This window comes from Diospyros lotus, chromosome 8 (assembly GCF_014633365.1).
Source record: "Diospyros lotus cultivar Yz01 chromosome 8, ASM1463336v1, whole genome shotgun sequence".
Classification (NCBI taxonomy): domain Eukaryota; kingdom Viridiplantae; phylum Streptophyta; class Magnoliopsida; order Ericales; family Ebenaceae; genus Diospyros; species Diospyros lotus.
The window spans coordinates 41,657,380-41,683,494 of record NC_068345.1 but is presented as its reverse complement, the minus strand read 5'-3'; the positions used below and the strand labels follow the sequence as shown (position 1 = coordinate 41,683,494).

At 37.4% G+C, this 26,115-nt stretch overlaps 3 protein-coding genes across 8 annotated transcripts; 2 read left to right on the top strand and 1 right to left on the bottom strand.

Moving 5' to 3' along the window:
• The first annotated feature begins 244 nt into the window (after positions 1-244).
• Positions 245-10,336, top strand: LOC127808218 (uncharacterized). Of its 6 annotated transcripts, none has more exons than XM_052346654.1 (17): positions 264-423; positions 549-588; positions 1,436-1,516; positions 1,668-1,758; positions 1,838-1,964; positions 2,035-2,218; positions 4,650-4,794; positions 4,867-4,957; positions 5,783-5,841; positions 5,916-5,993; positions 6,132-6,215; positions 7,006-7,145; positions 7,698-7,826; positions 8,091-8,163; positions 8,966-9,051; positions 9,853-9,918; positions 10,097-10,336. In XM_052346654.1, exons 3-17 carry the CDS (start codon positions 1,446-1,448, stop codon positions 10,101-10,103), a joined length of 1,431 nt encoding a protein of 476 aa, XP_052202614.1. In that variant the 5' UTR covers positions 264-423; positions 549-588; positions 1,436-1,445; the 3' UTR covers positions 10,104-10,336. The 6 variants fall into 6 exon arrangements, with proteins under 6 accessions (XP_052202611.1, XP_052202610.1, XP_052202614.1 ...); XM_052346652.1 differs by having other exon boundaries at positions 1,431-1,516; XM_052346653.1 differs by having other exon boundaries at positions 549-671; positions 1,431-1,516.
• A 1,856-nt stretch (positions 10,337-12,192) lies between these two features.
• LOC127808219 (chaperonin-like RBCX protein 1, chloroplastic) lies at positions 12,193-26,087 on the bottom strand. The gene is made up of 6 exons (XM_052346656.1): positions 25,842-26,087; positions 14,055-14,149; positions 13,739-13,856; positions 12,897-12,913; positions 12,730-12,792; positions 12,193-12,421 (listed from the first exon to the last, which is right to left on the bottom strand). The coding sequence occupies exons 1-6, from the start codon at positions 25,987-25,989 to the stop codon at positions 12,347-12,349; spliced, it is 516 nt and encodes a 171-aa protein (XP_052202616.1). The 5' UTR covers positions 25,990-26,087; the 3' UTR covers positions 12,193-12,346.
• On the top strand, positions 15,319-22,699 carry LOC127808220 (chitin elicitor receptor kinase 1-like). The gene is made up of 11 exons (XM_052346657.1): positions 15,319-15,943; positions 17,763-17,797; positions 18,024-18,183; positions 18,784-18,986; positions 19,425-19,514; positions 19,779-19,872; positions 19,962-20,113; positions 20,183-20,274; positions 20,968-21,106; positions 21,188-21,286; positions 21,391-22,699. The coding sequence occupies exons 1-11, from the start codon at positions 15,319-15,321 to the stop codon at positions 21,553-21,555; spliced, it is 1,854 nt and encodes a 617-aa protein (XP_052202617.1). The 3' UTR covers positions 21,556-22,699.
• Positions 26,088-26,115: the final 28 nt, after the last annotated feature.

The window sequence follows — 26,115 nt, the reverse complement described above, 5'->3', positions numbered from 1 at the left end:
TTCTATGAAAAAATATATATGGTATAAGTATTTAAAGTTTATTTTCATAGAATTTATTTTTAAGGAGTGGAGTGATTTTTATTTTTTAGGTAGTATTAATTTTAGATAATGTAATCAAACGCACTGTATGTATTTTATCGAATATATCGTAACGTTTTTGGTACAGTATTGTTTATATATTTTTAATAAAAAATAATTGCAAGAAAAGAGGAGAGAGAGAGAGCGCGTGAAAGGGGGCGTCTTTATTATAGTATGAAAATGAAATCGCGTCTGATTGTGAAGGGTGGGGAAAGCGTATCGGAAGATTGGAGAGCTGAACGAACTTCCCTATGTTTGACTGCTCTTCTCTTCGCAGAGATGAACAAGAAAGGTTTAACCATCTTGATGAGGACTAAAATGCTCGCCTCTGCTACCACAGCTTCTGTAAGTATTCCCATTCTCTCTCTCTTTCTCTCTCTCTCTCTCTGTATTTATAAACTGACATACACGTATTTGCGTATATGTTGAATGTCCTTTGCGATCTGTTCGTGGAAATTCTTCGCGACCAGACCATATATTGAATTGAAGAGAGGTTGTATCAAAATTCAGGTTTTGTTGCTGAACTTTTTTCGAATATCACTCCATCTCGTGGAATCGGCTCAACGATTTCGTCTTTCGAGCACCGTATAATTGTACTCTTGCAATTCTGAGCTCTAATGCCTGGTGCTTCGCAAGAAACTAAGGAATTGAGGGTTGTTTTTAAATTGTTTTTAGCTGGGAAGCTTGTTTAAAAAACGCCGGTTGTTTGTGGAGTCTGTGTTCCGGAGAAACAGGTTTTCTATAGTTTTAATTTTAAAATTTAGAAGACCGGGTTTGAAGGAGGGGAAGTTATATTAATTTTTAATGGTCTAGCAACTGAGTAATTTAGGAGAGGCCCTTTTCCTTCTGAACTGGGCTAAAGAAATAGGTTAAAGAGACGTGAGACAACTTGGTGCCCGTCCAGTAGGAATTGAACTTGGATGTTTGAGCCTTGAGCCATGGCCCATGGATGTTTAGCAAGGATTGTCATGCATGGTGAATGACCAAATTCCAGTAAAATGAAATATTTTAGAATAAATCGCTCCAAGTTAGAAGGAACTACTGAAAAGAAGTCGACTAAAGACTTGGATTTTTTAACTGAAATAGATAAAAAAAAAATTCTACTATCATTCATGGAATTGTTCAAATTAGCACGACTATTATCCAAAATTTTATCAACCTAAAATGGTATAGAACTCATATGACAGCTCGGCTTTGGGAAATAAGTTGCAAACAATCTCGTTGAGAGAAATAAGTTGAGAAACAACCTATGTTTAGTTGACAAAACTCACAAACCATAAACAATATCTTATATATGTTATAAGCTAGTATTTTATGTTAAACATTGATAATTTCTGAATTTGTTTTAGCAGAGCAGGCTTAACCAAATGCAGCTTTCTCTTGGGGAAGCCAGCAGATTATCTGGTCAGAATATCAATGCCTCGACCAACACTGAGAGGTTAGCTTTTCTGACCCCCCCGCCCCGCCCACATATCTATCTATCTATCTAAACACATATCTATCTATCTAAACATATACACATAGGCAAGCCTTGATTTTTAATCTTGCTCCACCATATTTTTAGCACTTATGATGAAACGGCTTTACAGAGCACTTGAGGTTGTGAGGGAGTCAATGCACACAGCCATATCAATGAACAAAATTGAAGTTTTAGATACTGTACTAGATGATTTCTCGGAGGTACATTGTTGTTTTTATATGATTGATGTTGGTTTCTATCTACTACTCCCTTATTAATGGTAATCCTTTTATAACATAGGGTTACTTTTGCCTTTCAAGAGAAAATCGCCAGAAACTACTTCTTATACTTGCCAGAGAATATGATCTTAATAGGGTACAAGTTCATGAATCGATGAGGCAGTATCTTGGGCTTGAGATGCCGCAGGGTGAGTTTAAATTGATACTTTGAACCTTGTATAGGTTGCAAGGGCTTGTTCTAAATGTTTCTAGTTTTAGGTGACAAGGCTGAACTTGCTACACATGAAGAGGAAGGTTCACTTGCAACTTTCTACAGGGTTGAGCGGAATTTAAGACATGCTCTAAAGCCAACATATGGAATTCTATTTGAAAGGCTCAATACACACCCAGGAGGTTTGAAGTTCTTGTGCACCATCAGAGCTGATATTTTATCTATTCTTGAGTAAGTTAATAGTCCATGGTATGCATTTAACATAGTTTTGCATTATATGTTTAAATATTTGTACTTACCTTGTCAGACCGAACCCATGCATCTTTTTGTTGGAGTGGATCTATCCATTTGAATCAGACAGCTACTAGTTTGACACCATTGACAAGTTGAAAATTCTATGACAACCTCTGTGGTGGAACTTTTTTATATAGAAAATGATGGCTTTCTATCAAGTTCAAATTTACTTGTGTCTGGAATATGCAAAAACCATCATGCATCTTAACTGGTGCATGTCTCTGGAGTTCTTATGATTAGAATGCAGGAACTGTCATGAGTCTACATATAATGGTTGCACAAGGGACTTTGTTGGTTTGAAATTTGAGATGACCATTGATAAAATTGCCTTTGGTTCTTCCCTATGCATGAAGTCCTTCTCTCACTCTGTCCCTGCCAACCCCATATGCATGGCACATATATCATTAAGCGGTGGCCCCTTGTCTTCAGGCTAAGAACTTTATGTTGTACTACTTATATTGAATTATGGTTGGTCATAACTTCGCTGAGACTAAATAAAATAAATACGTGAAGAAAGAAAAATCTATTTTGAAGTGGTACTCTACAAGTGTCAACTATGTACTTTATAGACAAGGTTAGTAGAAAAGAAAGGGGTTAGTTGTCAAAGCATTTCATATGGGCTTAACATCTATCCTAGAAGGTGTTTTAAGTTGGTGTCCAACTTAGTAAGACCTTTCTAAAGGTGCCTGAGCCTGTAGTCTGAGGTTATGAAGAGCCAACCTTAGAAGGGAGTTTAGAGGTTTTTAGCCTGTTGATTGGTCAAAAGGTATGCAACTAGACACGTCCCATTTTAAGGTTCCGTTATGACAGACTAATGGAGATAATTTTCATGTATATTTTTTATAATTGTCTGCGGACGTTCTTTGTTCTCTATGTTTGACGAGAATAACAGTTTGATAGTTGATGGATATTTTTCCGCTCAGATTCTTGGTCCCTTTTCTTGATGAAAATGCAATGACATCCAAAGCTCTTACTGATTTCTTTCTTAATCTTGGACATTTTCTTATGCAAATCTGTACGACAATAATAAACAAAATAGAGTGATGGTTGAAGGTAATCTGTGCCTCAATAAGCAGGTTAGGTGTATTTTCCCCAATAAAGATACCCAATTTCCCATTAGGTTGCCAAATAGAAAAAAGGTAATAGTGCTTGTTTTTTTGTTGGTGACTTTGATATAGAGGAAATTTATGTCAACTTCTCTGTAGATATAGCTGAGGAGGAGCTTTGGTAGCAATAGTAAGGTTGCTCTATTATGACTGGCTAAGAAGCACAGACATGGATACGGGGATATGGCATTTTTCAACAAATTAGGATACGACATGGTTGGGATATGTTAGTCAATAAACTAAACTTTTATATTTCTAGTGGCATAATAAAATACCAAAACTATATTCTATACTCATAAATACGAATTTAAAATTCAAAATATGAAGTTCCAAATAAATAACTCTTAACCTCATTACTCATTTTGAATTTAAATCCCTGACGTCACCACATTCCGTGGAGATCACAGTTCATTGTTCACACCACATCAGTTTGTTGACAACTTGATGGAAACGAAGCATGGGCTTGCCTTTCTCATTCACGTTCCAGGCTTCCAGTTCCAATGGGACAACTGATGAATGATGTTAAAAACAGCTTGAAGGAAGCTTCAATAAGGAGATTGAAGAATCAGATGAAGAACCCAGCCCAACAGTGGTGTGGCAGCAATAAATTGGAGTCAGACCAGTTGAACAACTGGTAACCATTTGTCTTCGCCGTGTCTGTAAGGGAACACGTGTGTCCCCCCCATGTCGACGTGTCCCTTTGAGAATGACAAAAGCAGTGTTAGACACGCCACGTGGGTGTGTTCGACTATGTTGCACGGAAACGGAAACGGGAAACGTTTCCGATAGGAAATGGAAACGTGGAAACGGACATTTTTCTAAAAAAATAAGTATAAATAGGGTTCAAAACGGGAATAGGAAACGTTTCCGAAACATTTCGGAAACGGGGAAACGGCACCTATGAGGTGTTTCCGTGCAACATAGGTGTTCGACACATATCACCGGTGTGTCGTCGTGTCGTCACGTCCGACCTGCCAGCGACACCAGCGCAATGACTTCTTCCATGTCCGTGCTTTACAGGTGATTGGAAGGTTATATGTTCAAGTTATGGAAATAACCTCTTTGCAAAAAACAAAGGGGAAGGTTGTATGCAAATAAACTCACCTAACCCTCTGCAAAGAGAGAGCCTCATGCAATGGGGACACTGTTTCTCTGTGTATATAGCTGTCTTGACCAATTGATATCATATTGCATAAAATTTTGATAATGATTTATGTATAAGGAATTTGGAGTTTTTGAGGATTTCCTTTTAATGCATGCAGGGAGGAAAGTATTGCATCTTTACGAGCTCTAGATTCCTACCTAAAAGAGGAGCTTAGTACTTGGCTTACTCCTGCTACCCTAGAGCTTCATCGAATTACATGGGATGACCCAGCTTCTTTGTTGGAAAAGATTGTTACATATGAGGCAAGTTTGGCATCCTGTTTTATCATGTTGCCTGATTTGAGTGTGCTTGATTCACAAACATCTTTTACATAGGCTGTGCATCCAATCAGCAACCTTATAGATCTTAAAAGAAGGCTGGGAGTTGGTCGCCGTTGTTTTGGATATTTACATCCAGCAATACCTGGTTAGCATTCATTTCCAATAACTATTTTGGTAGGGTATGTACTGTTATTGCCAACTTCTGTCCAATAAATTAAAGTCTCTCGTACCCTCTGTCTTATTTTTCTCTACGATGAACTGGCACCTTTTTTTGATTGCTTCTTTTTTGATAAGCAACTCATTTTGTTCAATTCTTAAGAGGTTGACAGTCCACATTCAGAACCTCATACTCAATTGAGGGCATTATTCAGTTATAATGTCAATAACCAAGTATATATTCTATTAATTTTGAATATACCTGGTAAATCTGATTCAAAACTTTTTATTATCACAATGATGCAATTTGTGTGCATTGTTTATTGCATAGATAGCCACCTTAAGGTTGGGTGCATGACCTAGGCTGATAGATCTTGTTATGATAGTTGTTATGTTAGTTGGATAATTGGGCCAATGTAATAGGCTGTAGGCATCGACCTGGTGGGCTGAGACCTGTGTAAATAAAAAGCCACAGATAAGCATAGCTGGAGAAATGTTCCAGCATGTTCCCAGGCAAGTTGTAAAGCAAGTGGGGAGGGCATAACCGCTTTTGGCGCCCATTTAGGCCATAGATCAGTATAAAAGGAACTGATCTACGCCTCTACCCCTATGTTGAATGAAATTAGGAAATTAGTTTCCCTCTCAATTCTCATTCTCTCTTCCCTCAAATTCTCTCAATCCTCCCTTCTCTCTTTCTCTCGCTCTTCTCAATCAATCGAGAACTCACTTGTCAGATCAGGAATCTGACAGATCTCCATTGCTTGATGTATATTTTCTACTACTTCATTGGGTCTTATAACTAATTTCCCTTCAGGTGAACCACTAATCTTTATTGAAGCTGCACTTATGAAGAATGTGGTGCAGACAATACAGGTGATGGCATTTTGCCTGACCTTGTTAAATTTCAGTGAAATATATATGCTAACATATACTTATAACCAAATCAGGAAGTTTTGTGGAATGATCCTCCAACACCTGAATGTGAGCCAACTTGCTTGGTATTTTACTCCATATCATCAACTCAGGTAAGTTTGCACATTAATATGTTATTTGATTGTAATTTGAAACAGGAAGCTCTTATTACTAATTTGGTTTCTTTTTTTGGCTAAACTATTACTAATTTGCTTTCTTGTTCCTATGTTGCATACCTTTGAAATTCACAGCCTGGCTTGAAAGGTATCAACCTTGGAAAGTTCCTTATTAAACGTGTGGTTGATGTGGTGAAAAAAGAAATGCCAAATGTTTCTGTAAGCCTTCTATTTTCTTTTGGCCCATATATTCTGGAATGGCCATGATCATATTTAAATTAAGTTGTTACTGCAAAGAGAAAGTTAAACTGTGTTCTTTTGTTTATGGTACTTAGCAGAAAAGGATTTCTTATCTCAGTGGAAGCTATGTTTTGTGAGAGCTGTGAGCACAATTTCCAGTGAATCTTAAAGTTATATTAATGTCTGAGCAGGATGTCTTAGCTCTAAGTTTCATTCTAATTCAAAAGGGACTCAAGATTTAGTGTCATGATCTCTCAAGAAAACATTTGAATGGAACTTCTTCAGGTGCTCAATGCTAGTTTCATCCCCAAGATTTTTCACTGGATAGAGATGGTTAGAAAGCTAGTATTTACTCAGTTAACTCCACCTAATGGGATTAAGGATTGTGATTGTTGTTGTTGACAAGGAAGCAATGTTTTGGGTTGGCCACTGGCTATGATAGGCACACTATAAATTGATGATTAAAATTGCATGTTGCCCAGCTTCTATGCAAAGGATCTCAACATGCTTCCAATATGTGCTGCCTTGTTGATGAAACTGTTCTGATAATCTTGCCTCATATTTAAGCTAAGCAAGGCATGAACCATTGCTAGTTTGATTCCACCATGAAAACAGTTTGATGCAATGTTGTTTGAATTTCCTTAGTACATGTTATGTATGTATGTGTGGCCAAAAGGTCCAGTAACAAAATGTGAGGTCTGTGCAAGTCTAATTTCCATGGTTCCTTCTGGCATTTCTTTCTGACATTGGTTTGTGTTTTTCTATTTAGACATTTGCAACACTCAGCCCTATCCCTGGCTACATGCAATGGCTCTTATCTAAGTTGGCTTCAGCAGAGAGATCTGACTCTACCTTTGGGGAGAACATACTTGAACCAGAGGAGAAAAGGGAAATTTTGGATGCATCTGTGTAAGCTTTTTATACATGCATGATGCATCTTTTCCTTGTACTTAATGAGATGCCAGTGCCATTCCCCAATATTCAGCTCAATTTCCTCGTCTTGACCTCTGTGAAGTTTCAGTTCAAGCATGGAAGTTCTTCTCACCTTTTAGAAAAAAGTTGAAAAGATCAATTGTCCCAAGCAGCCCTTTTTCTTCAATTGATGACCCATTGTCTCCAAAAAAGTTTCAGTTCGCCATTCTCTGACTGTGTCAAACAAACTAACGCTTTCTTTTTTCTTTAAATGAATAAGACACTCTGATCTCCATGCTGTTCTGATGGCAATTCATTTCATCTTGTTCTAGAGATGTTTATCTCAAAAGAAACAACATGAAGAGATTCCTTCAACATTTCATCAAAAGCTAAACTAGCCATACTTTTTTCCTTCTCTTCCCCTCCCTTTTTACTAATTTGGCATAATGGACAACAGTACTAGTTTTCATGAAATAATTCTTTGTTATGAAGCACGCTGTTACTTAACAACATATATAGTGCAGTGCATGTTAACATTTTCAATTACAGGGAGTTTTCTGGTGGAGAAAATGCCATGAAAGTTATGTCAAACATGTTGACATCAACTAACCTTGAGTGGACTAAATCAGATAGACTAATTTCAGCATTGAAAGCTCCTCTGATGCGATTGTGCTCCAGGTAATTCTACATGCATGCCCAGTTCCCTACTGATGGATTTGATAACAAAAGCTATCTATTAGAGAATGCTGTACTTTGGTTAACAATTGCACAGCTGAAGCTTCTAATTTGCCTTCAGTTCAAGTGAGAACCTAGATACTTGTATTGGCACAGTGCATCCTCATTGGTTGATTGATACTGTAGCAAGAAATCAAAATTAAACAATGTGGAGAATTTTCGTTGATGCTGATCTATCTATATGCATGCATGGTTCTATCATTGCAGGTATCTTTTGCAAGAAAAGAAGAGGGGGAAAGCTCTAGATATGGTTGCAAATTTCCACTTACAGAACGGAGCAGTATGTCTTCTTGCACAATATTTTACAAATTGATGTACCTATCTTGCATTATGTAATGCTCCTTTCAAGGTTTGGTTTGAACCATTTCAAGATGGAAGAGAAGCTTCAGCTTGTTACTCAAGTATATCAATGTTATTAGTAACAACTGAGACATGATGACAGATATTAGGATCTAATGGTATTGTGTAGAGTGCAGGCATGAGATCTTCTGAATGTCATCAGGGATGGCCAATTCAAGAGTCCGTTATAGGGATACACAAATATGGGAGACATAAAGTCATGGAGGAATTCCTATTTGATTAATTCAGAGACTGCCACTGCAGTTACAAGAAATTACTTGTGAATATGGATCAGAAAATTTCATGGTCGTATCTATTTGTTCTGAATCTTTCGATCCCATGAACCTGGATTGGATTGTCAAATATTTAAAATTTCAAGGTAGTTGAGACCATTTTGCTAATAGCCCTTTTGCATTTTGGGAGTTGAAAAAAATTGAAAGAGACTTAAGCCATTCTATGAGTTAAGAAAGGAACGCCATCCTCTTGTCATGTTTTTTGGCCAGTTTGGCCTTATATCGAGCTATTTATTGGAAGCATTGAATATTTGTTGGTCTCTTTGCATAGTTCTTTCAGTTCCCACTCCTCCTGTCAATGATATATAAAAAAACTAGATAGCTGTTTGGAGCATCCAATTCTTCTTAAAGATTTGCTTTTGCGAGCTAAATTGAAGGCTGAAGTTTTGGTGAGATTACAGCACAAATTTCACAGGTAATTAATAACTTTAATTTCTTGTTACTTGACAGATGTTTGGAAGACTTAATTGGATGGCAGATCGATCAGAGAAAGGTTTTCGTGAGAGCGGAGGAATTATGGTGAATTATATCTATAGGTAAATTTATACTTCAGACAAGTGTTTCCTTCCGTAAGAATTCGTCAGTTTAGTAATGGGGGGATCATAGGTACTGATACTGGAAATTTATCCAAGACTTAATTTCTGAAATAAAGTTTATCCTCAATTCAAACTTCCAGGCAAATCTAAATCCCTCTACAACTATGATAACCCCTCATCTCAATCTCCATTTAGACTGTGAACTCAATTCCAATTTCTTTGAACTTTAAATTTTCCTAATCTGCAATGGCTTGAGAAATCCTATTTTCTCTTGGATTTTGTTCTCTCTCTTATTTGTCTCTTTCTAAAAATTCAGGCATTACAGTCCCCCTAAATAATAACTTTCTGCTCGATCAATTTGATAACTGAGAACAGTAGCACATGTCTCATATATTTTTCCTGGACACGTTTTGATGGGGTTATCACCCCTCATAACCAAGAGAATTATCCTAGATGTGCTCTGGCCCAATACATTTTTTTCCTGATTAACCTGGAAAAGTTTCACAAGGATGGATCTCAAGGAGAGTCCAACCAGGGACTGTACTTCATCATTGACATTGAGTGTGGTTCCCCATGCACTTGCTCTTCCCTTGAGAACAACCCAATGGATTGTATTAACATAATTTTATAACAACTATAGTATCTACTCAGACATTAAGAATATGATGCGTCAGATGTTTTTACCCATATGTTTGTAATGGTTTGCTAGCTAGAAAATCTCTTTATTGGATTTAGTGAATGGATTTTTCAGTTCAACTTCAATGTCTCAACAATGTCAAATGTTTTGAACTGTATTTCCAGGCTGGACAAGATTGAAGAGAATGCTCAGTCATATTTTAGCACAGGGCAAATCCATGCTGTTTCGATGTACGTCGCTTTGCTTCATAAAAAGAGTTATATATGAATGTAGAAATCTTAAACATCCTCTCTCTCTCTCTCTCCCAACATCACAACCCCCCCCCCCCCCCAAAAAAAAAAAAAAATAATAATAATAATAAAAAAATTACTTATTCTGTATGTCCACTGAGTTCGCTCTTGCTTGCAGCCAATGAAGGAAGAAGAGGTAACAAGAGAGCAGCTGGAGGAATAATTAGTAGTACTTTTTTTTCTTTTCCCCTTCTTCTTCTTCTGGTATTATCTGTTTAGCTCAACCATATCAAATGTGTGCATATTTTGATCTCAAATTCTCACCTTCACAAGAGACTGAAGGGTAGCATATAATTTGATTGATATTATTTGACTACAAGCCATTCTTTGATGAAAGATAACATGTTATGATGCTTTATTTTCTGGTATGTCAATTTCATTTTGTACCATGAAAAGGGTTGACTTACTAGTTTAAGTTTCCTCTGCTTGTAGACTTATTTTTGTTTTGACTAAATTTTGATATATTCAGTATTCTTTTCTCCTTCAAATATGCTTCATATATGAGGAAGCAAAAAGTGCAGTGCTCAGGGACTTCAAAATTCCTTCTCTTTGCTCGAGGTCAGAACCCTGCCATACTATATGGCAAGCTTCCTGCTTTACCAATGAAAAAAAAATTATTTCTTTGGGAAAGTAAAGGAAATAGTTAAATTAGCTCATAGGTTTGAATAGCAATGACACTAACATCAAGAGGGGGTGAATTGAGTTGTTCTAAAAATTCGATTGAACTTGAAATTTTTTTTGATGAAAAATGTGATTTTAGTGCAAGTGAGTATTAATAAAATGCTTGGAACAATAAATGGAATAAAAAGCACAAACAAGAGAAGGGACACGACAATATATAGTAGTTTGGCTTAAATTAAGTCTAATTCACTATTTTAACTATTTATTAAGAGTTTTTTAACCAATTTATTAAAAACCTTCTATCTCTTTAGATGGGCCTTCTAGTAACAAGCTATGAATTTACACATTCTTGCTTAACTAAACAAGTCCTTTAGCAATAAGCTAGGTATCAAAATTCTTTTACTTAAACAAGCAAGCCCTTTAACAATATTATTAGGAAAATCAAGAATAATAAAAAGGAGAGGATCTAAAAGTATACATTTTTAGTTACAATTTCTCTCAATATAAATACAATGTTTGAACAAAATAATACAAATGCTAAACAAAGCTTTTAGAGAGAAAAATGAAGAACAAATGAAACAATGAAGCTCTTGAAAGAATGAGCACTTGTAAGCTTATGATGATATCTCTTTGTTAGTTTGAATCATCCATTTGACTTGTATTTATAGTCTCTTGAAAGCCTATTCATGAATCTTGTCGTTGGTAGTGGAAAAATCACTTTGAGAGAATGGAAAAACTAATTATTACATGTTGTCTGTGACGAACCAATCAACAGGTGGATCCAGACGGTTGATAGCTTCTTAAGATCGGTCGACAGGTCATAATGCAAAGGCAGTCGACAACAAACTGCAGAGAACATATCGAGCAACCAATCGACAACAAGATTAGAATCGGTCGACAGGTCCATATAATTAGTTTACTTTTGATTGATGATTCAATTCATAGCATGGGCACATCACAACATATTCAGTACAAATTACTTTTTTACTTATATTTATGTATTAAAGTAAATTAAAGATAAAATATAAATAAAAGAAAATGTGAACATTTACTTTTGATTTTAGTACAAATTTGGTATTTGGTAATTTTACCATATTCAAAATACATATCTTTTATTTCTTGAAAAATTCATTAAAAATTATTTTAACAACAATGTATATTAGATATCGAAATGTCGAGAAATAGCTTTTCAAAATGAAAACATTTTCAAAACCTTGTTTTAGTTGATCTTTTAACTTAGAACAATTTTAATTCTATGTTGACCAACGACTTTAAAACTAATAGTTGAAAAATTATTTTAGGAAATTTCATCATAATGCATGTTTGTTCAAATTTTCTTGTATAAGAATATAAATCATTTGATTTTCATTTTTACAAAATATTTGAAATTAATTTTTGTTGAAAATCATAAACTTGACTCATGACTTGAGAATCAAAATTAAATATTCTTTTTCATCATCAAAACTAATCACAAGTATAAAACATCAAAAGCAACTCTTAAAACTTGTGTAGGTTACTCCCATAGAATTCATGCTGTCTCATACGTGTAGATGCTTAAGTACCACACTAAATGTGCTTTTCATACTAGGAGCCTGAATCCCAATCGCAAAAGCTCTTTAATTAATCCTTTTATAACCATAACTAGGTGTAGTTTGAATTGTGGGATCCATTATTATGGAGATACATTGTCAATTCATTAAATGTATAGGTTACAATATATTATGAGGCATTTATGTACGCTCATGGATTACTTTTCACTTTCTACCCGAGTAGTTTCCGAGACATAATCTCTCATAAGTTTTGTGTTAGCTTCATTAACTCCCTGAAAAAAAATAATAAATAAAATTAGTGAACACTTGTAACTACAAATGATGGACATCTAGATATACGAGTAATGCTATTCATCTCCAGTATAGATAAATAACAATTTATGTGACAGTCACATGATAATGTTTGATTAAGGAACATGAAAAGATACTCAATAGATTTTATTATACTAACAACCAAACACTATCATGTACACTATCATGTGACTGTTACATGAATTGCTGTTCATCTCTATTAGAGATGAATAACATTACTCCAAATGTATATAGGGAATGAGAGAAAAAATGATACTCAATTCCTTACCTTAAAAACCAACCGCTTTAAGTTGTCCCACTCAAAATCATTCTTGCAGTATGCAGATCTAACCTGGTGGGGACAAGCCATTTTTTTTAGTTTAAAGATTTAATAAATTTACAAGAAGTTAATAAGTGGAAGTGTTTGTTTAACTATAGAGAAAAAAAGAAATGTACCTCTAGTATGCGCAACGCTGCAGCATGAGCCATTTGCCGCATATCCAGTAACAAGACATGAAAATCCTCAAGAGTTAGAATTTTATTATTAAAGTTTAAGATACAACAGACTAGAAGCAAGAAACAAGAGAAAGAGAGACTTTCAGTTCAGAAAGGGAGGCCATATGAAACACCCAGAAGAAAATGAGAAGAAATAAATGAAGGCTAGAGGGGATATTTGGACAATTATCCAGTGTGGAGATGTCACAGGCTTATAGTCACTTATGGATTATATGCAAATAGGTAGAATTTTAATGTTGATAATCACCTATCCTTGGGCCTTTCATATCTTGATCTCCTTTTTGAGCTTATTTTCTGTTGGTTGATCAGAGGATACTGTTTTAATAAAAGTCCTATTGTTGATGTGAATGGGAACTTATATTTATCGTGCATCACCCTATCATTCCTGAACATTTTATTTCTTGGCATTTTCAGTTGAGCTAGTCATACGGCAGGGTTGCATTTATGATCTATCAGAACCCCCAATTTTATGATTTAGCTTGTGCTTCAAACAGTGATGCTGCAACCCTTGAGGTAATTTTTGTTACCTGAAGTCCCTGAATGTGTATGTGGTTCATTTTTATAACTCAAGGCACTGTGGTTCATTTTTGTTTTGATTGATATAGGCTTTCATGTAAGACAAGACACTGTGGTTCATAACAGGTGACTTTCTCAGATAAAGGGTGAAGCTGGATATAGCCTGTTTGCAGCTACTCAAAACACTGTATAATAGCGTGTAGAAACCTGTTTCTAGTTAAGATTGCTAAAGAACTGTAGATATGAATGAAAACCACGCAGCCCACCTAAACTTTGATGTCGGGCAGATTCCCTCATCAGATCTGCACAAAACTTGTCTCCATCATTTAATGAGTGCCTCTCCAGAAATTCCATCAGGTCTTTATATGCCTCAGGATTATAGCTCTGCTCTGTCAGGAAACCAAATACAGATGAACTGATCCAAATATGTGTGTTTATACCATAATATTGACCTTGTTCTCAGAACAAATCATAGAAGGGTTCAGCTTCCTAATACTAGTCTTATGATTTGAGTTCCTTAACATTTTTGCCAATATCAACATATGTCTGCATAAGCATGAAGAGAACAAAAGTTGGAGGAACCTGAAGCTGTGCAGAGACAATCTTAACTGCAATGTAGTTGAAGAAATTGTGGAGGTTTTTAGCTGCCTTGGCTTCTGGTGATGCTTCTCCAAACCCTGGAAGAAACCTCTTTAGCAAGTTCACACACAAAACATGCTAGATGTGATGCTAATTTGTTATCCTACTATACTCAAATATTACATACATGCCCATAGAAGGGGGGATTGATTACCCACCAGGGACATACATCTTTTGACAGTTGAAACGAGTTGGCCTTGAAATCCTCTGCTTCCAAGATCTAAAAGGAGAAGTTTTGCTGCTTCTGCAGGGTTTTGGCGGGCAGAAGGGGAGCTGAGAAAATGGAAGAATTATGGTGGTTTCCATGGATAATAATAAATTAAGCTGCAACTGTTTTCTGTAAATCACTGGCAAATAATGAAGATGGAGAGCTTGCGGTGCTGTCTTGTAGGGGCCAACTTGAAGTCTAGATGTTGCCAAAGGAATGAATGAAAATATCTCCAGTTGTTTTTCCCAAAATTGGGCAGCAAAATATCTCATAGTCCAATATGAAAATATCTTCTTCCATACGCGGCAACTGTGGCCTAAAGTTGCAAGGACCGTGGAACCCCATTGGATGTATCCATCCAGACTTTGGAACTTTCTGAGATTTTCATGGTTCATCCGATTCTGATATACTTAGGTTAAACGTGTTTGTAACACTAATAGTTCCTTCCCTTCCACTCTGTGATGGGTGGCCTGGCGTTGTTATGATTATGAATGTAAAAGGCCACTGTGCTGAATCTGCTGAAAGCCCAGTTAATCTCTCATAGTCCGAGCAATAACCCCCAAATACGTCTCGAGGTAGGGTCCCTTTGTGAGCATCACTCACTTTGTCTCTTGTGGCCCTGTTGATTGCTCGACCACGCGAACTACAAATTCAATAGACTTTTAGCAAGGTTTTGCTTCTCCCACTTACCATGAAAAAGGAAATAACAGCATGGATAGCCTGCAGGGAGGAACCATAATGGAGAGAATCACAGACCCAAGCATGGAGACAAAAGGTGGCCGTGACCCAATTACAAAAACAAACTTCTCTCTCAACACATACTAGTTTATATTATTATATATGTTACAAGACATAGCATATGAATATGATGACGGATGGAAAACAACCCGATCCCATTAGAGACAGCCAATTATCAAAACAACAAATTCAACATACTCCCTGTTTGTCATATGGCATCTTAGACCACCACTGCCTAGTTCTTCTCTCTCCCCTTCCAAAATGATCGTATCGTCAAAGCCAAACAGACCTCTTCTTCTCTTCTGTGTTCTTCTCTTCCCATTTTTCCAAGTCCAAGCCAAGTGCAGAATCGGCTGTAACCTTGCCCTCGCCTCTTACTACGGCTGGCCAGGCTCAAACCTCACTTATATCAGCACCATCTTCGGCAAAACAATCTCTGAAATTCAGCGGTTCAACCCGGATTTGCACGACCCGGATACCCTAATAAGCGACACCCGGATCAATCTTCCGTTCTCCTGCGAGTGCCTGAACGGCGATTTCTTGGGCCATACTTTCACTTACAAAACCCAGATTGGCGACACTTACACTAAGGTTGCTAAGGTGGCGTTTGCAAACCTCACCACCGTGGACTGGCTTGAACGGGTCAACATCTACGGCCCAACCCAGATACCCGATTTTGGTCTCATCAATGTGACAGTGAACTGTTCTTGTGGCGACGTACACGTCTCTAGGGAATACGGGTTGTTTGAGACGTACCCTCTCCGGCCTGGTGAGAATTTGTCCTCGGTGGCGGCGGAGTCCGGTGTGTCGGCCCAGTTGCTCCGGCGCTACAACCCGGGATCCGACTTTGGTGCTGGGTCCGGCCTTGTATTTGTCCCAGTCAAAGGTTAGTTAAACTTCAACGTGGATTGAAAAAAAAAAAAGTCTTATAATTTAGAAGTCTTAATTAATTGGCAAAATATAAAAAGGTTGAATTTTTAGTATTTTAATTAAAAATTAAAATTAAAATAAGTGTGACAAAACTAAAAGAAAATAGTAAAAAAAAAGTTTTTTAACATTTTAAAAACAAAAATATCTCAGAAACGTCAAAAACTACGCTCAAAGACGTTTTCATAGATGATAGTCAACAACGAATAATGAACTAAAATTAGTTAAAAATCAATTTTATTGGAAATTTAATTTTTACACCAATTTACGAGGGAGCCTTAATCCGTCCGACAACAGAAGAATAACACAACTGTAGTGTTCAACCGTGGCATCCGGCGAGCGCTGAGTCAAAACCGTCGAATCCAAAAGCAACGCGTCTCCTAGTCTTCTTAGTCAACGAATAAGCCCAAAGAAATGAAGAATCCTCGTCCTTTCTGGGTTTTTTTCCCAGATTTCCTTCCTCAGCTTTGAACTCGATCGAGTAGTAGCATTGGTGATGGCGGTTGAAGGAAAGAGAGAACTGGGATTGACGCTAGGCCCTCTGGTGTTAGTCACATCATCTTCTTCGTTGGAGTAGACTGCAAATGCAGTGGGCAATGCAAAGCTTTAGCTGCGTATTACATACCGGTAGGCGAGACCCTTTCTTCCATAGGCGTTCTCCTTTCCTCTTCGCCCACGGAAATCCAACACTACAATCCTCAAATCAAAAACCTAGACTACATCCAATATGACACCACAGTGAATGTTCCGTTTTCTTGTGGCTGCGCCTGGGATAAGTTTCTGGGTCATGCGTTTGTTTACAATGTCATTGTCAAGTCCAACGACACCTACAAGAGAGTGGCAGAAACTTACTATTCGAATCTCACAACCATTGAGATGTTGAGTCGTTACAATAATTACAACATTCCGGATGATAGGCAGTTGAATGTTACTGTGAATTGTTCTTGCGGAAATAAAAGGGTGTCCAAAGATTACGGGTTGTACATAACGTATCCTCTTCGGTCCGGTCAGAATTTGGCTACGGTTGCTGCTGCATTCAATTTTACTAAGGAGCTGTTGCAGGCCATCAATACCACTTCAAGTTTCAAATGGGAGTGGTTTGGTTTTTATTCCAGGCAAAGGTGATTTATTTCTCCGATCAAGAGAGTCTTGCTTTGATTCAATTGGGTAGTGTTTGTTAACTAAAAATGATGGAATATGAAAAATATCCTAGATAAAAATATTTTTCATTGAATTTATCTAAAAGAATTAAATTTTTTAAAAATAAGTTACATGACTTTTTATTTTGAACTTTCAGGATAAATTTATTCCTTTCCATGCGAATAATTTATCTTGAACTTTAGAGATAAATTATTTTAATAGAATTTTATCTTACTCATTTTAACAAATATTGAGGTCTTTAAAGTTCGTTAGCAAAAGAAAAAAAAGAAAAGAAAAGAAAGAGTCTTGCACCTACCTCTTACAAATATACGCAAATAGAGCAATCTTTTTAGTCCCTTTTCAATATTTTTCTTCTTATTTTTGCTGTAGTGGATTAGTAAAGGTGTAGATGTGATTGATTGGATTGGAAGTGAGGGCTTAGAAATTCCGATATGAAGCAAATTTTGGATGGGATTGAACACTTTAGCCCTTCATTTTGTAGGCTAAATAGCAGGAGAATTGCTCAATATAGAAAGCACATAGAAACTGCTTATTATATTTATCCTTTTTCCAGTTTAAGTTTACAGCCTGACCATTGCCAATTTCCTGCTGTATAATCCCCTTTCTTATGTGTGCAGATGAAAATGGAACTTACCCTCCGTTGAAATTAAGGTAACTTATACTCTATTGATTTGATCCTCAGACTTACTACTATTCTTTTTTTTCTCAATTTATCTGACCTTTCTGCTTCTCTTTCCTTTTTGCAGCTCAAGTGGTACGTCCTGGTTCTGTTTTGCCTATTTCCTCAAAACTGTCAATCTCAATCTGTGTCTCAACGACAAGATCTTTTGATGTTTCCTTAAGAATCCAGTCCGGTGTTTTGAGCAGGGATCGCAGGTGGAGTCATTGCTGGCATATCTGTTGCTGGAGTTGTGGGGGTTCTGCTTTTGGCGGGTGCCAGCTACTTTGGATTTTACAGAAAGAAGAAGGTGGATGAGGAATCCTTTCTCAGAGGAGAGCCCAATGGCGATCAAGTTGAACATGGTCTTTGTAATGCCTGTGGGTTATTTATCTTTGCAACATTTGCGTGTGTATGTGCCCATTTTGCCTTCAGCATATGAGTAAAGGAGTTCTTCAAGTGGAAAATAAAATAAAATGAAATGAATGCTAAAGGTTGTTGTTCATCAATATTTCAGCTGCTTTGCTGATCTTAAACAATCTGAATTTCTTATGAATTTAACAGTATATGTTCTCCTGTGATTTGTCTATGAACGACTCTGTGGCCCAATGGGTTGGGTACTGGCATCTCAAAGGAAAGTCCATTGATATAATTGGAGAATAGAATCACAAAGAATAAGTTTTCTTGTGTATTTTGTCATAGCCAAATGCAAATAAAGTCATGTTTTTTTATGAAGCAATCTTCTCGAACTAATTGGATTCTATTGTGGGCATTAACTGAAATCGTTATTGCACAAATTTCACCTTAAACTCTTGTAGTATTGTGAGATATTGTGTATATTGCTCTTTCACTGCACCAAAGTTTCCGTGAAGTTTGACTAGTTTTTCTGCTCAAATTATGTGGATGGCCAGCAATAACATTGATTTTGTGGGTAACATATTTTTTGTGAACGAGTAATTTTCCCTTTATTGTGGTTACAGGCCCTGGAAGTACCTTGGAGAAAACTTCTGAATCAGGACCTATTGTTGGTGGTGCGACCCTGGGGCTCACAGGTTTTACCATGGACAAATCAGTGGAGTTCTCGCTTGAAGAGCTAGCAAAGGCTACAAATGACTTTAGCATGGCCAACAAGATAGGGCAGGGAGGCTTTGGGTCTGTTTACTATGGAGAGATAAGAGGCGAGGTTTGTTTCTGCATTATTCATACTTGATATTACTGGAATGACTCGGTTCATTGATGTATAACTTCTGGCTATTTAATCTATTTTGGCTGAAAAGACTTTTAGCGTTTACTCTATATGGATATGGACATAACAGACTACAAACTCATAAATCTGCAAACTCGATGCACGAGAACATGGTGATGCCTCTGAAAGAATATAATATATCTATATGTTGTTGAAATTGTGTGGACATCATTTGTTGTTGTTTATCCTTGCAATAAGCTGTTCTGTGTTACGTCAACCTTTTGTTTCCCTTTTTGTTTGTTCACGTTGTGTGATGCTGTGGCCTATATCTTGTCAGAAGGGCTATATTCTCCGATATCCCATCTTTTAATTGTTTGGATGATGTAATTTTTCTCCCCCAAATCAGAAGTTGACTTCTTCCCTCCACCTTTGCAGAAAGCTGCAATTAAGAAGATGGATATGCAGGCTTCAAAAGAATTTCTTGCTGAGCTGAAAGTTTTAACACATGTTCATCACTTGAATTTGGTATGCTTAAGTTGTCCCAATCAATCTCTGCGATGCAAATAACATGTATTGTAGCAGGTTTAAATTATATTGTTGATTAATTCACTTTTTGCTGCTTCTTCTGATAAGGTTAAATTGCTAGACAAGGGAAAGCTTTCTTAGGACTTCGCAACGCATACGAAGTCTGAGAATTAGTTAGCTTGTTGAATAGAAATTTGAAAGATGTATTTGACAAGTATGCCCATACGCGAAACATGTCTAAGAAGTGCTAGTTATTCAAAACAGGTACGGTTGATAGGTTACTGTGTGGAGGGCTCGTTATTTTTAGTCTACGAATTCATTGAGAATGGCAACTTAAGTCAACATCTGCGTGGTTCAGGTGAAAACCACATATTCATCTGCAGATTGCATATTTCTTTCCCATGTTATTTGAGTTTTTCTTATGATTGGTGGCCTGTTTTCTTTCAGGGAGGGACCCCTTACCATGGTCTACTAGGGTGCAAATTGCCCTTGATTCAGCCAGAGGGCTCGAATACATCCATGAGCATACAGTCCCTGTCTATATTCATCGTGATATTAAGTCAGAAAATATTTTGATAGACAAAAACTTTCGTGCAAAGGTTGTTCAAGGGTCGTGAGTTATGGACATCAGTCATTTTCAATATTCTCAACTAAATTATATTATACAGGTTGCAGATTTTGGGCTTACAAAACTGAGTGAGGTTGGGAGTGCTTCATTGTTCACACGTCTTGTGGGTACCTTTGGATATATGGCTCCAGAGTAAGATTTATTCATATTTCCTTTTCCTCGCCTTTCTCAATGAGTTGATGCAACCAATTAAATTGCCACAATTTGTTATTTCATGTGTTCTAAGGAAGAGCTCTAGTAAGTGCCTTTTCTATACTCGCATCCTTGCTATGTTCCTCATTCAAAAACCACTTCTTTTACCGTTTCCAGCAAAAACTATCGTGATAGTGCCACATAATTGAAAGAAAAACCTGTGTGTGGAAGGCAAGCTGTGGTGCGTTAAATAAAACACATTCTTGGTTTGTAAATAAATAAATTAAACACCCTCAGATATAAGTTCTTATCTATGGTTATACATTCTTGAGGCCATTTACAGTACAAAAATGTGAAAGCCTACTGGTTTGTAAATTTGTCAAGTACCATGTCCAAATGGCAAGCATTTAGGATGGCCATAAAATGTCTTTTATTGCTAGTAATTGGCACCAGATTTATCATCTTTTCTGGGTCCCTTTCTGTAGTGAGAGCCAGCGGATGAGAGTCCAGGCAGTTTCAAACAGAGATAGAGCTAATTTTTCATGAACTTGTAATTTCTCTCATTATGGTTGAATCCATTTTGCTGTCCTTTCTTTCCCTTTTGTCTATGTGCTCTCGTGTCTGCCATTATCACTCCATCGTCTATTCATCTTAACATAGAAGCATTCCAACTCCTGTTGTTGTTTCATGCAGGTACGCTCGGTATGGCGACGTTTCTCCCAAGATAGACATATACGCATTTGGAGTTGTCCTTTATGAACTGATATCCGCCAAGGAAGCCATTATCAAGGCAAATGAAGTTAGTACTGAATCGATAGGACTCGTTGCTTTGGTAAATCACCTTGCCATGCAACTTTCATCAACGCCTTATCTACAGCAAACTATCTTACTTTTCCCTTTTTGATCTACATAGTTTGAGAGCATTCTCAATAATCCGGATCCTAAAGAAGATCTGCACAAGTTAGTTGATCCCAGGCTCGGCGATGAATACCCCCTCGACTCAGTCTTAAAGGTGAAATTAAACACCGAAAACAGATCGATCCCTTTAGTTCTAAGTACTGAGAGATGAACCCAGTTTTGGCATTGACATGATGCTTTTGTTTCTTCCGGTTGCAGCTAGCGCAGCTTGCCAGAGCTTGTACACATGAAAATCCACAACTCAGGCCGAGCATGAGGTCGACTGTGGTCGCGTTGATGATGCTTACATCTTCAACCGAGGAATGGGATGCCGTTTCGCTCTACAAAAATGAGGATCTAGTCCATCTAATGTCGGGAAGATAGCACATTGTTCATCAGGGTTTCCTGGTTCCTCTCATCTGGAAAAGGCTTGATCTCCAGGCTCAGGCAAACTGGTCTTCATGATCATGATCATGAATGTCTTCAAGGCAAGAAAGCAGCTTGGAATAGAGCTGGTTGCTTTTGTGTTTTCCTTGTCTTTCTTTCTTTCTTGGCATCTTCTTGTTGATCTTGTGAGAAGGCAGATATTGATGTAATAAATACTATAATTTAAGAACACAAAGCATATTCAAGGAGCCATTTGAGTCAGTGATAAGTCTTGGATATGAGACTTATGCAAATCAGGAATGATTTAGTTAATGAATTCAAATTGGAGGGAGAGAGAGAGAGAGAGTTTGAATGATAGGAGGGAGAATTTAGAGGAAAGTAGAAAGAGAATTTAGAGGGAAAGATTTATGTTCTATTTCATTTCATAAATCGCATCCTTGGTGCCTTACATCCTTTTATAGGTATTCACATAACTGTAACTGCCAAGTGCAAGTGGATATAGCTGTAACTAATTGGTACAACTATGGGGTTATTACAACAATAGGCTAATTACAGCCTTGCCACTTCTGGCTACTAATTACATTTAGGCCTTTGTCAACCCCCTAAGGTCGTAACATTTTCCCTCCTCTTGAGATCTTTCTTGTCCCCAAGAAAAGACAACAGTTGGGTTTCCTGGGGGTGCTGCTTCAGCAAGTTTGGTAAGTACTCCCAAGTTGCGTTATCTGGGTGCAAGTGGCTCCATTAGACTAGCACTTTAGTCAGTGGGATAGTATCCTTGTAGGTGATTCATCGGTCTACAATAGCTTGGGGTTCCGTGGTAACCTCCTTGTTTTCATCTACTGGGGGAAGCTAGAAGCTGGTTGTTGCCGTAGGCTTTATTACTTTCTTTAGCAGTGACACATGGAACACCGGATGGGTGGACGTTTCTTCAGGAAATTGCAGCTTATAAGCTACCTTGCTTTCTTCAAACAAATCTTTAAACTCAATCAAAAGTTCGTTGATTATGCCTAAGGAGGTTAGCTCTTCTTGAAGTGGTTCCATCTCCTATTTCTTTTTCTCGCTGCCTCTTATTTCTGTGTAGCTCATCTCCTCCATTTCGACAGCGTGAATGGAGAATAGCTGTGAGATGTGGTACTTCCCTTTTGCGAGCAATTTTTGCAACTTTTTTCTCGTGATTATTCTACATTCCCCTGACTCTAGGCTTCTCACCAGTGTTAGCTTCTTGCCCTCCACCTCCATTATCACTTCCAGCTTGTTGAAATCAAATGTAAAGGGGTTGAAGTCCACCCCTAGGATAATATCATAGCCTCTTAATTCTAGCACCCTTAGGTTCATCGAGAACTACTGCTCTTGCATGAACCACTTGAACCCTACGCATTTGTAGTGGCTTAACATCTAGTTACCATTGGCCATCGTGACGGATAATGGAGTGGTGGCCATTAATTCACACTGAAGATCAATGGCAGTGGCTTCACTCAATAAGCTATGTGTGCTGCCACTATCTATGAGAACCATCAACTTCTTCTTTTAGGCTTCTCCCTTGACTTTTATTATTTTCCCCGTGGGTTCTCCTTTTAATGCATGGAAGGATATCTCCCTCATTCATTTTCTACCTCTATTTCTTTTACCAACTCCAGGTTTTCCTCCTTGATCTCTCTTTCTTCCTCATCATCTTCCCCTTCCTTGCCTTCCATTTTCAATAGTTGTCGTTTGCACTGATGGCCAATTCCATACTTATCACCACATTTGTAACATAGCCCAAGTTGCCTTCTCTGTTCCATTGTGGTACCTCTTACACCATTGTAATTTGTCTTAGGGGGTCCTGGTGCTACCCCCGTACTCATTCCCTTCGAATTTATTCCCATTCCTAATGGTGGGGAAGGATTTGTATTACTTCTAAGCCACGATTTTCCCCTCCCAAATATGGCTTCTAACGTTGCTTCTTGGAGCTTGGCCTTTTTTGCGACTTGCCTCATAGTCGTAGGCATCATCATTTTCACCATTGATTGTAATTCTCCTCTTAGGCCACTCACAAAGTTTGAAACGAAGTACTATTTCGTTGAACACAAATGTGCGTTCCACATGAGTGCTTTCAGTTCTTTGAACTTATCCAGATAGTCGGTCACCGTGCCCGTTTGTTTCAACATCTTGAACTCCTCGATCACATCTGACATGTTCTTTTCCTCGAACTTGACACACAGTTCTTCAGCGAAATCATTCCATCCTGCTTCCACCTTTCTCGCCTTAGTCCACCCTTAATACCATGAGTCGAAAGTATCATTGAGATATGTCACTGCTATGGTGATCCTCTGTCCTTCGGCCACATTATATAATTGGAAGAATCTCTCACATCGGCGGATCCATCACCTTGGCTTGGATCCGTCAAACAAAGGAATCTCTAGACGAGGCATAGGAGTGTAAGAATTTAGACCTCTTCCCAGTGCCCCGGTGTTTGCCTCTAACGGCTCCCTCGACTCCATCAGCCCGTCAGGTCGTGGAAGTATTCCGTGGCCGGAATGGCTGGGTTCAGTTGTAGATTGCGAAGGAAATTTAGGTGGCAACTTGAATTGTGGAAGGGCGGAGAGCATATTGAATATGCTGTGGATCCTCTGACCATACTGATCGATGGTTTCCCGATGCTTCTCCAATTCCCTCTACATCACTTCTCTGGTAGCAACTTGATCTTCCCGGCCTTGCGCAATCGCCTCATGAGTTTGATTCATTCCAAACTCCAGCGCTTGCAGGCGCGTCTCAAGTTGCTTCATACATGTGCCTTCCGCCATTAATTCTGCTCAAGTACTATCTGCTTCAATTGTCGAGGATGTTCCGCTCTGATACCAAATAATAAGTCTTTGATCTGAAACTTATGCAAATCGGGAATGGTGTAGTTAATGAATTCAAGTTGGAGGGAGAGAGAGAGAAAGAAAGAGAGTTTGAATGATAGGAGGGAGAATTTAGAGAAAAATAGAAAAAGAGTTTGGAGGGAAAGATTTATGTTCTATTTCATTTCATAAATCCTATCCTTGGTGCCTTACATCCTTTTATAGGCATTCGCATAGGTGTAACTACCAAGCGCAAGTGGATATAACTGTAACTAATTGGTACAACTATGAGGTTATTATAATAATAGGCTAATTACAACCTCGTCATTTCTGGCTACTAATTACATTTAGGCCCTTGTCAACCCTCTAGGGTCGTAACAATCAGTTTGTTTTGTTTGGTGGAATGATAATCCCACTAATCTTAACTTCAGTCTCAAGATGATGGTTTCAAGATAATGGTCGATTGTAACAACTTGACATTTAGTCAAGAATAAACCACATATAAAAAAAGAAAGGATAAATTACATTGGAATACCTGTAATTTCACTATATTATAGTGGATGCTCCTATTTTCTCTAAATTCCATTGACCCTCTCAAAATTCTTCAAAAATATTCATCTAACTATTAATACACAAATATTTATATTTATATCACTATAAATATATAATATATCAATACACAAACATTACTAAAAATATTATAAATTAATATTCAAATAACAATTTTTAGCACTTCCTACTTAAAAAGTGTTGGTTAAACTTATATTTTTATATCTATATTTTCACGTTTCTTGTTTTTTTTTTTTTTTTAATATAGTCCCTTAAATTTTTCGTTAGTTCGATTACACTCTTGAATTTTTATTTTCGACTCAATTTAACTTTTATATTTTGACCTTTTATTCGTGACAACTCGAAATTTTTATTGTATTTGATTATATTTTTAAATCTATATTTTTGAATCAATTTAACTCTTATACTTAGACATGATTAAAGTATGACGTATATTTTATTATCTCACTTTAATTTTCTTTTATTATACAGGAAACCAAATACAGATGAACCGATCCAAATATGTGTGTTTATACCATAATATTGACCTTGTTGTCAGAAAAAATCATAGAAGGGTTCAGCTTCCTAATACTAGTCTTATGATTTGAGTTCCTGAACATTTTTGCCAAAATCAAAATATGTCTGCATAAGCATGAAGAGAACAAAAGTAAGCTGTGCAGTGACAATCTTAACTGCAATGTAGTTGAAGAAATTGTGGAGGTTTTTGGCTGCCTTGGCTTCTGGTGATGCTTCTTCCAAACCCTGGAAGAAACCTCTTTAGCAAGTTCACACACAAAACATGCTAGATGTGTTGCTAATTTGTTATCCTACTATACTCAAATATTACATACATGCTTATATATATATATGTATATATATAAGCCAAAGAGAAAGGGGGGATTGATTACCCACCAGGGACATACATCTTTTGACAGTTGAAACGAGTTGGTCTTGAATTCCTCTGCTTCCAAGATCTGAAAGGAGAAGCTTTGCTGCTTCTGCAGGGTTTTGGTGGGCAGAAGGGGAGCTGAGAAAATGGAAGAATCATGGTGGTTTCCATGGATAATAAATCAGTGGCAAATAATGAAGATGGAAAGCTTGCGGTTGTGTCTTGTAGGGGCCAACTTTGAACTCTAGATGTTGCCAAAGGAATGAATGAAAATATCTCCAGTTGCTTTTCCCAAAA

Coding starts and splice junctions, on each gene's coding strand:
- LOC127808219 (XM_052346656.1), bottom strand. CDS start 25,989: ATGGAAACCACCATGATTCTTCCATTTTCTCAGCTCCCCTTCTGCCCA. Junction 14,150..25,841: donor TCAAAAGATGTATGTCCCTG/GTGGGTAATCAA, acceptor GGTTTCTTCCAG/GGTTTGGAGAAGCATCACCA. Junction 13,857..14,054: donor TTGTCTCTGCACAGCTTCAG/GTTCCTCCAACT, acceptor CTGACAGAGCAG/AGCTATAATCCTGAGGCATA.
- LOC127808220 (XM_052346657.1), top strand. CDS start 15,319: ATGATCGTATCGTCAAAGCCAAACAGACCTCTTCTTCTCTTCTGTGTT. Junction 18,987..19,424: donor ATGGAGAGATAAGAGGCGAG/GTTTGTTTCTGC, acceptor CCACCTTTGCAG/AAAGCTGCAATTAAGAAGAT. Junction 20,275..20,967: donor TTTGGATATATGGCTCCAGA/GTAAGATTTATT, acceptor TGTTTCATGCAG/GTACGCTCGGTATGGCGACG.
- LOC127808218 (XM_052346650.1), top strand. CDS start 253: ATGAAAATGAAATCGCGTCTGATTGTGAAGGGTGGGGAAAGCGTATCG. Junction 424..1,427: donor CCTCTGCTACCACAGCTTCT/GTAAGTATTCCC, acceptor AATTTGTTTTAG/CAGAGCAGGCTTAACCAAAT. Junction 2,219..4,649: donor GATATTTTATCTATTCTTGA/GTAAGTTAATAG, acceptor TAATGCATGCAG/GGAGGAAAGTATTGCATCTT.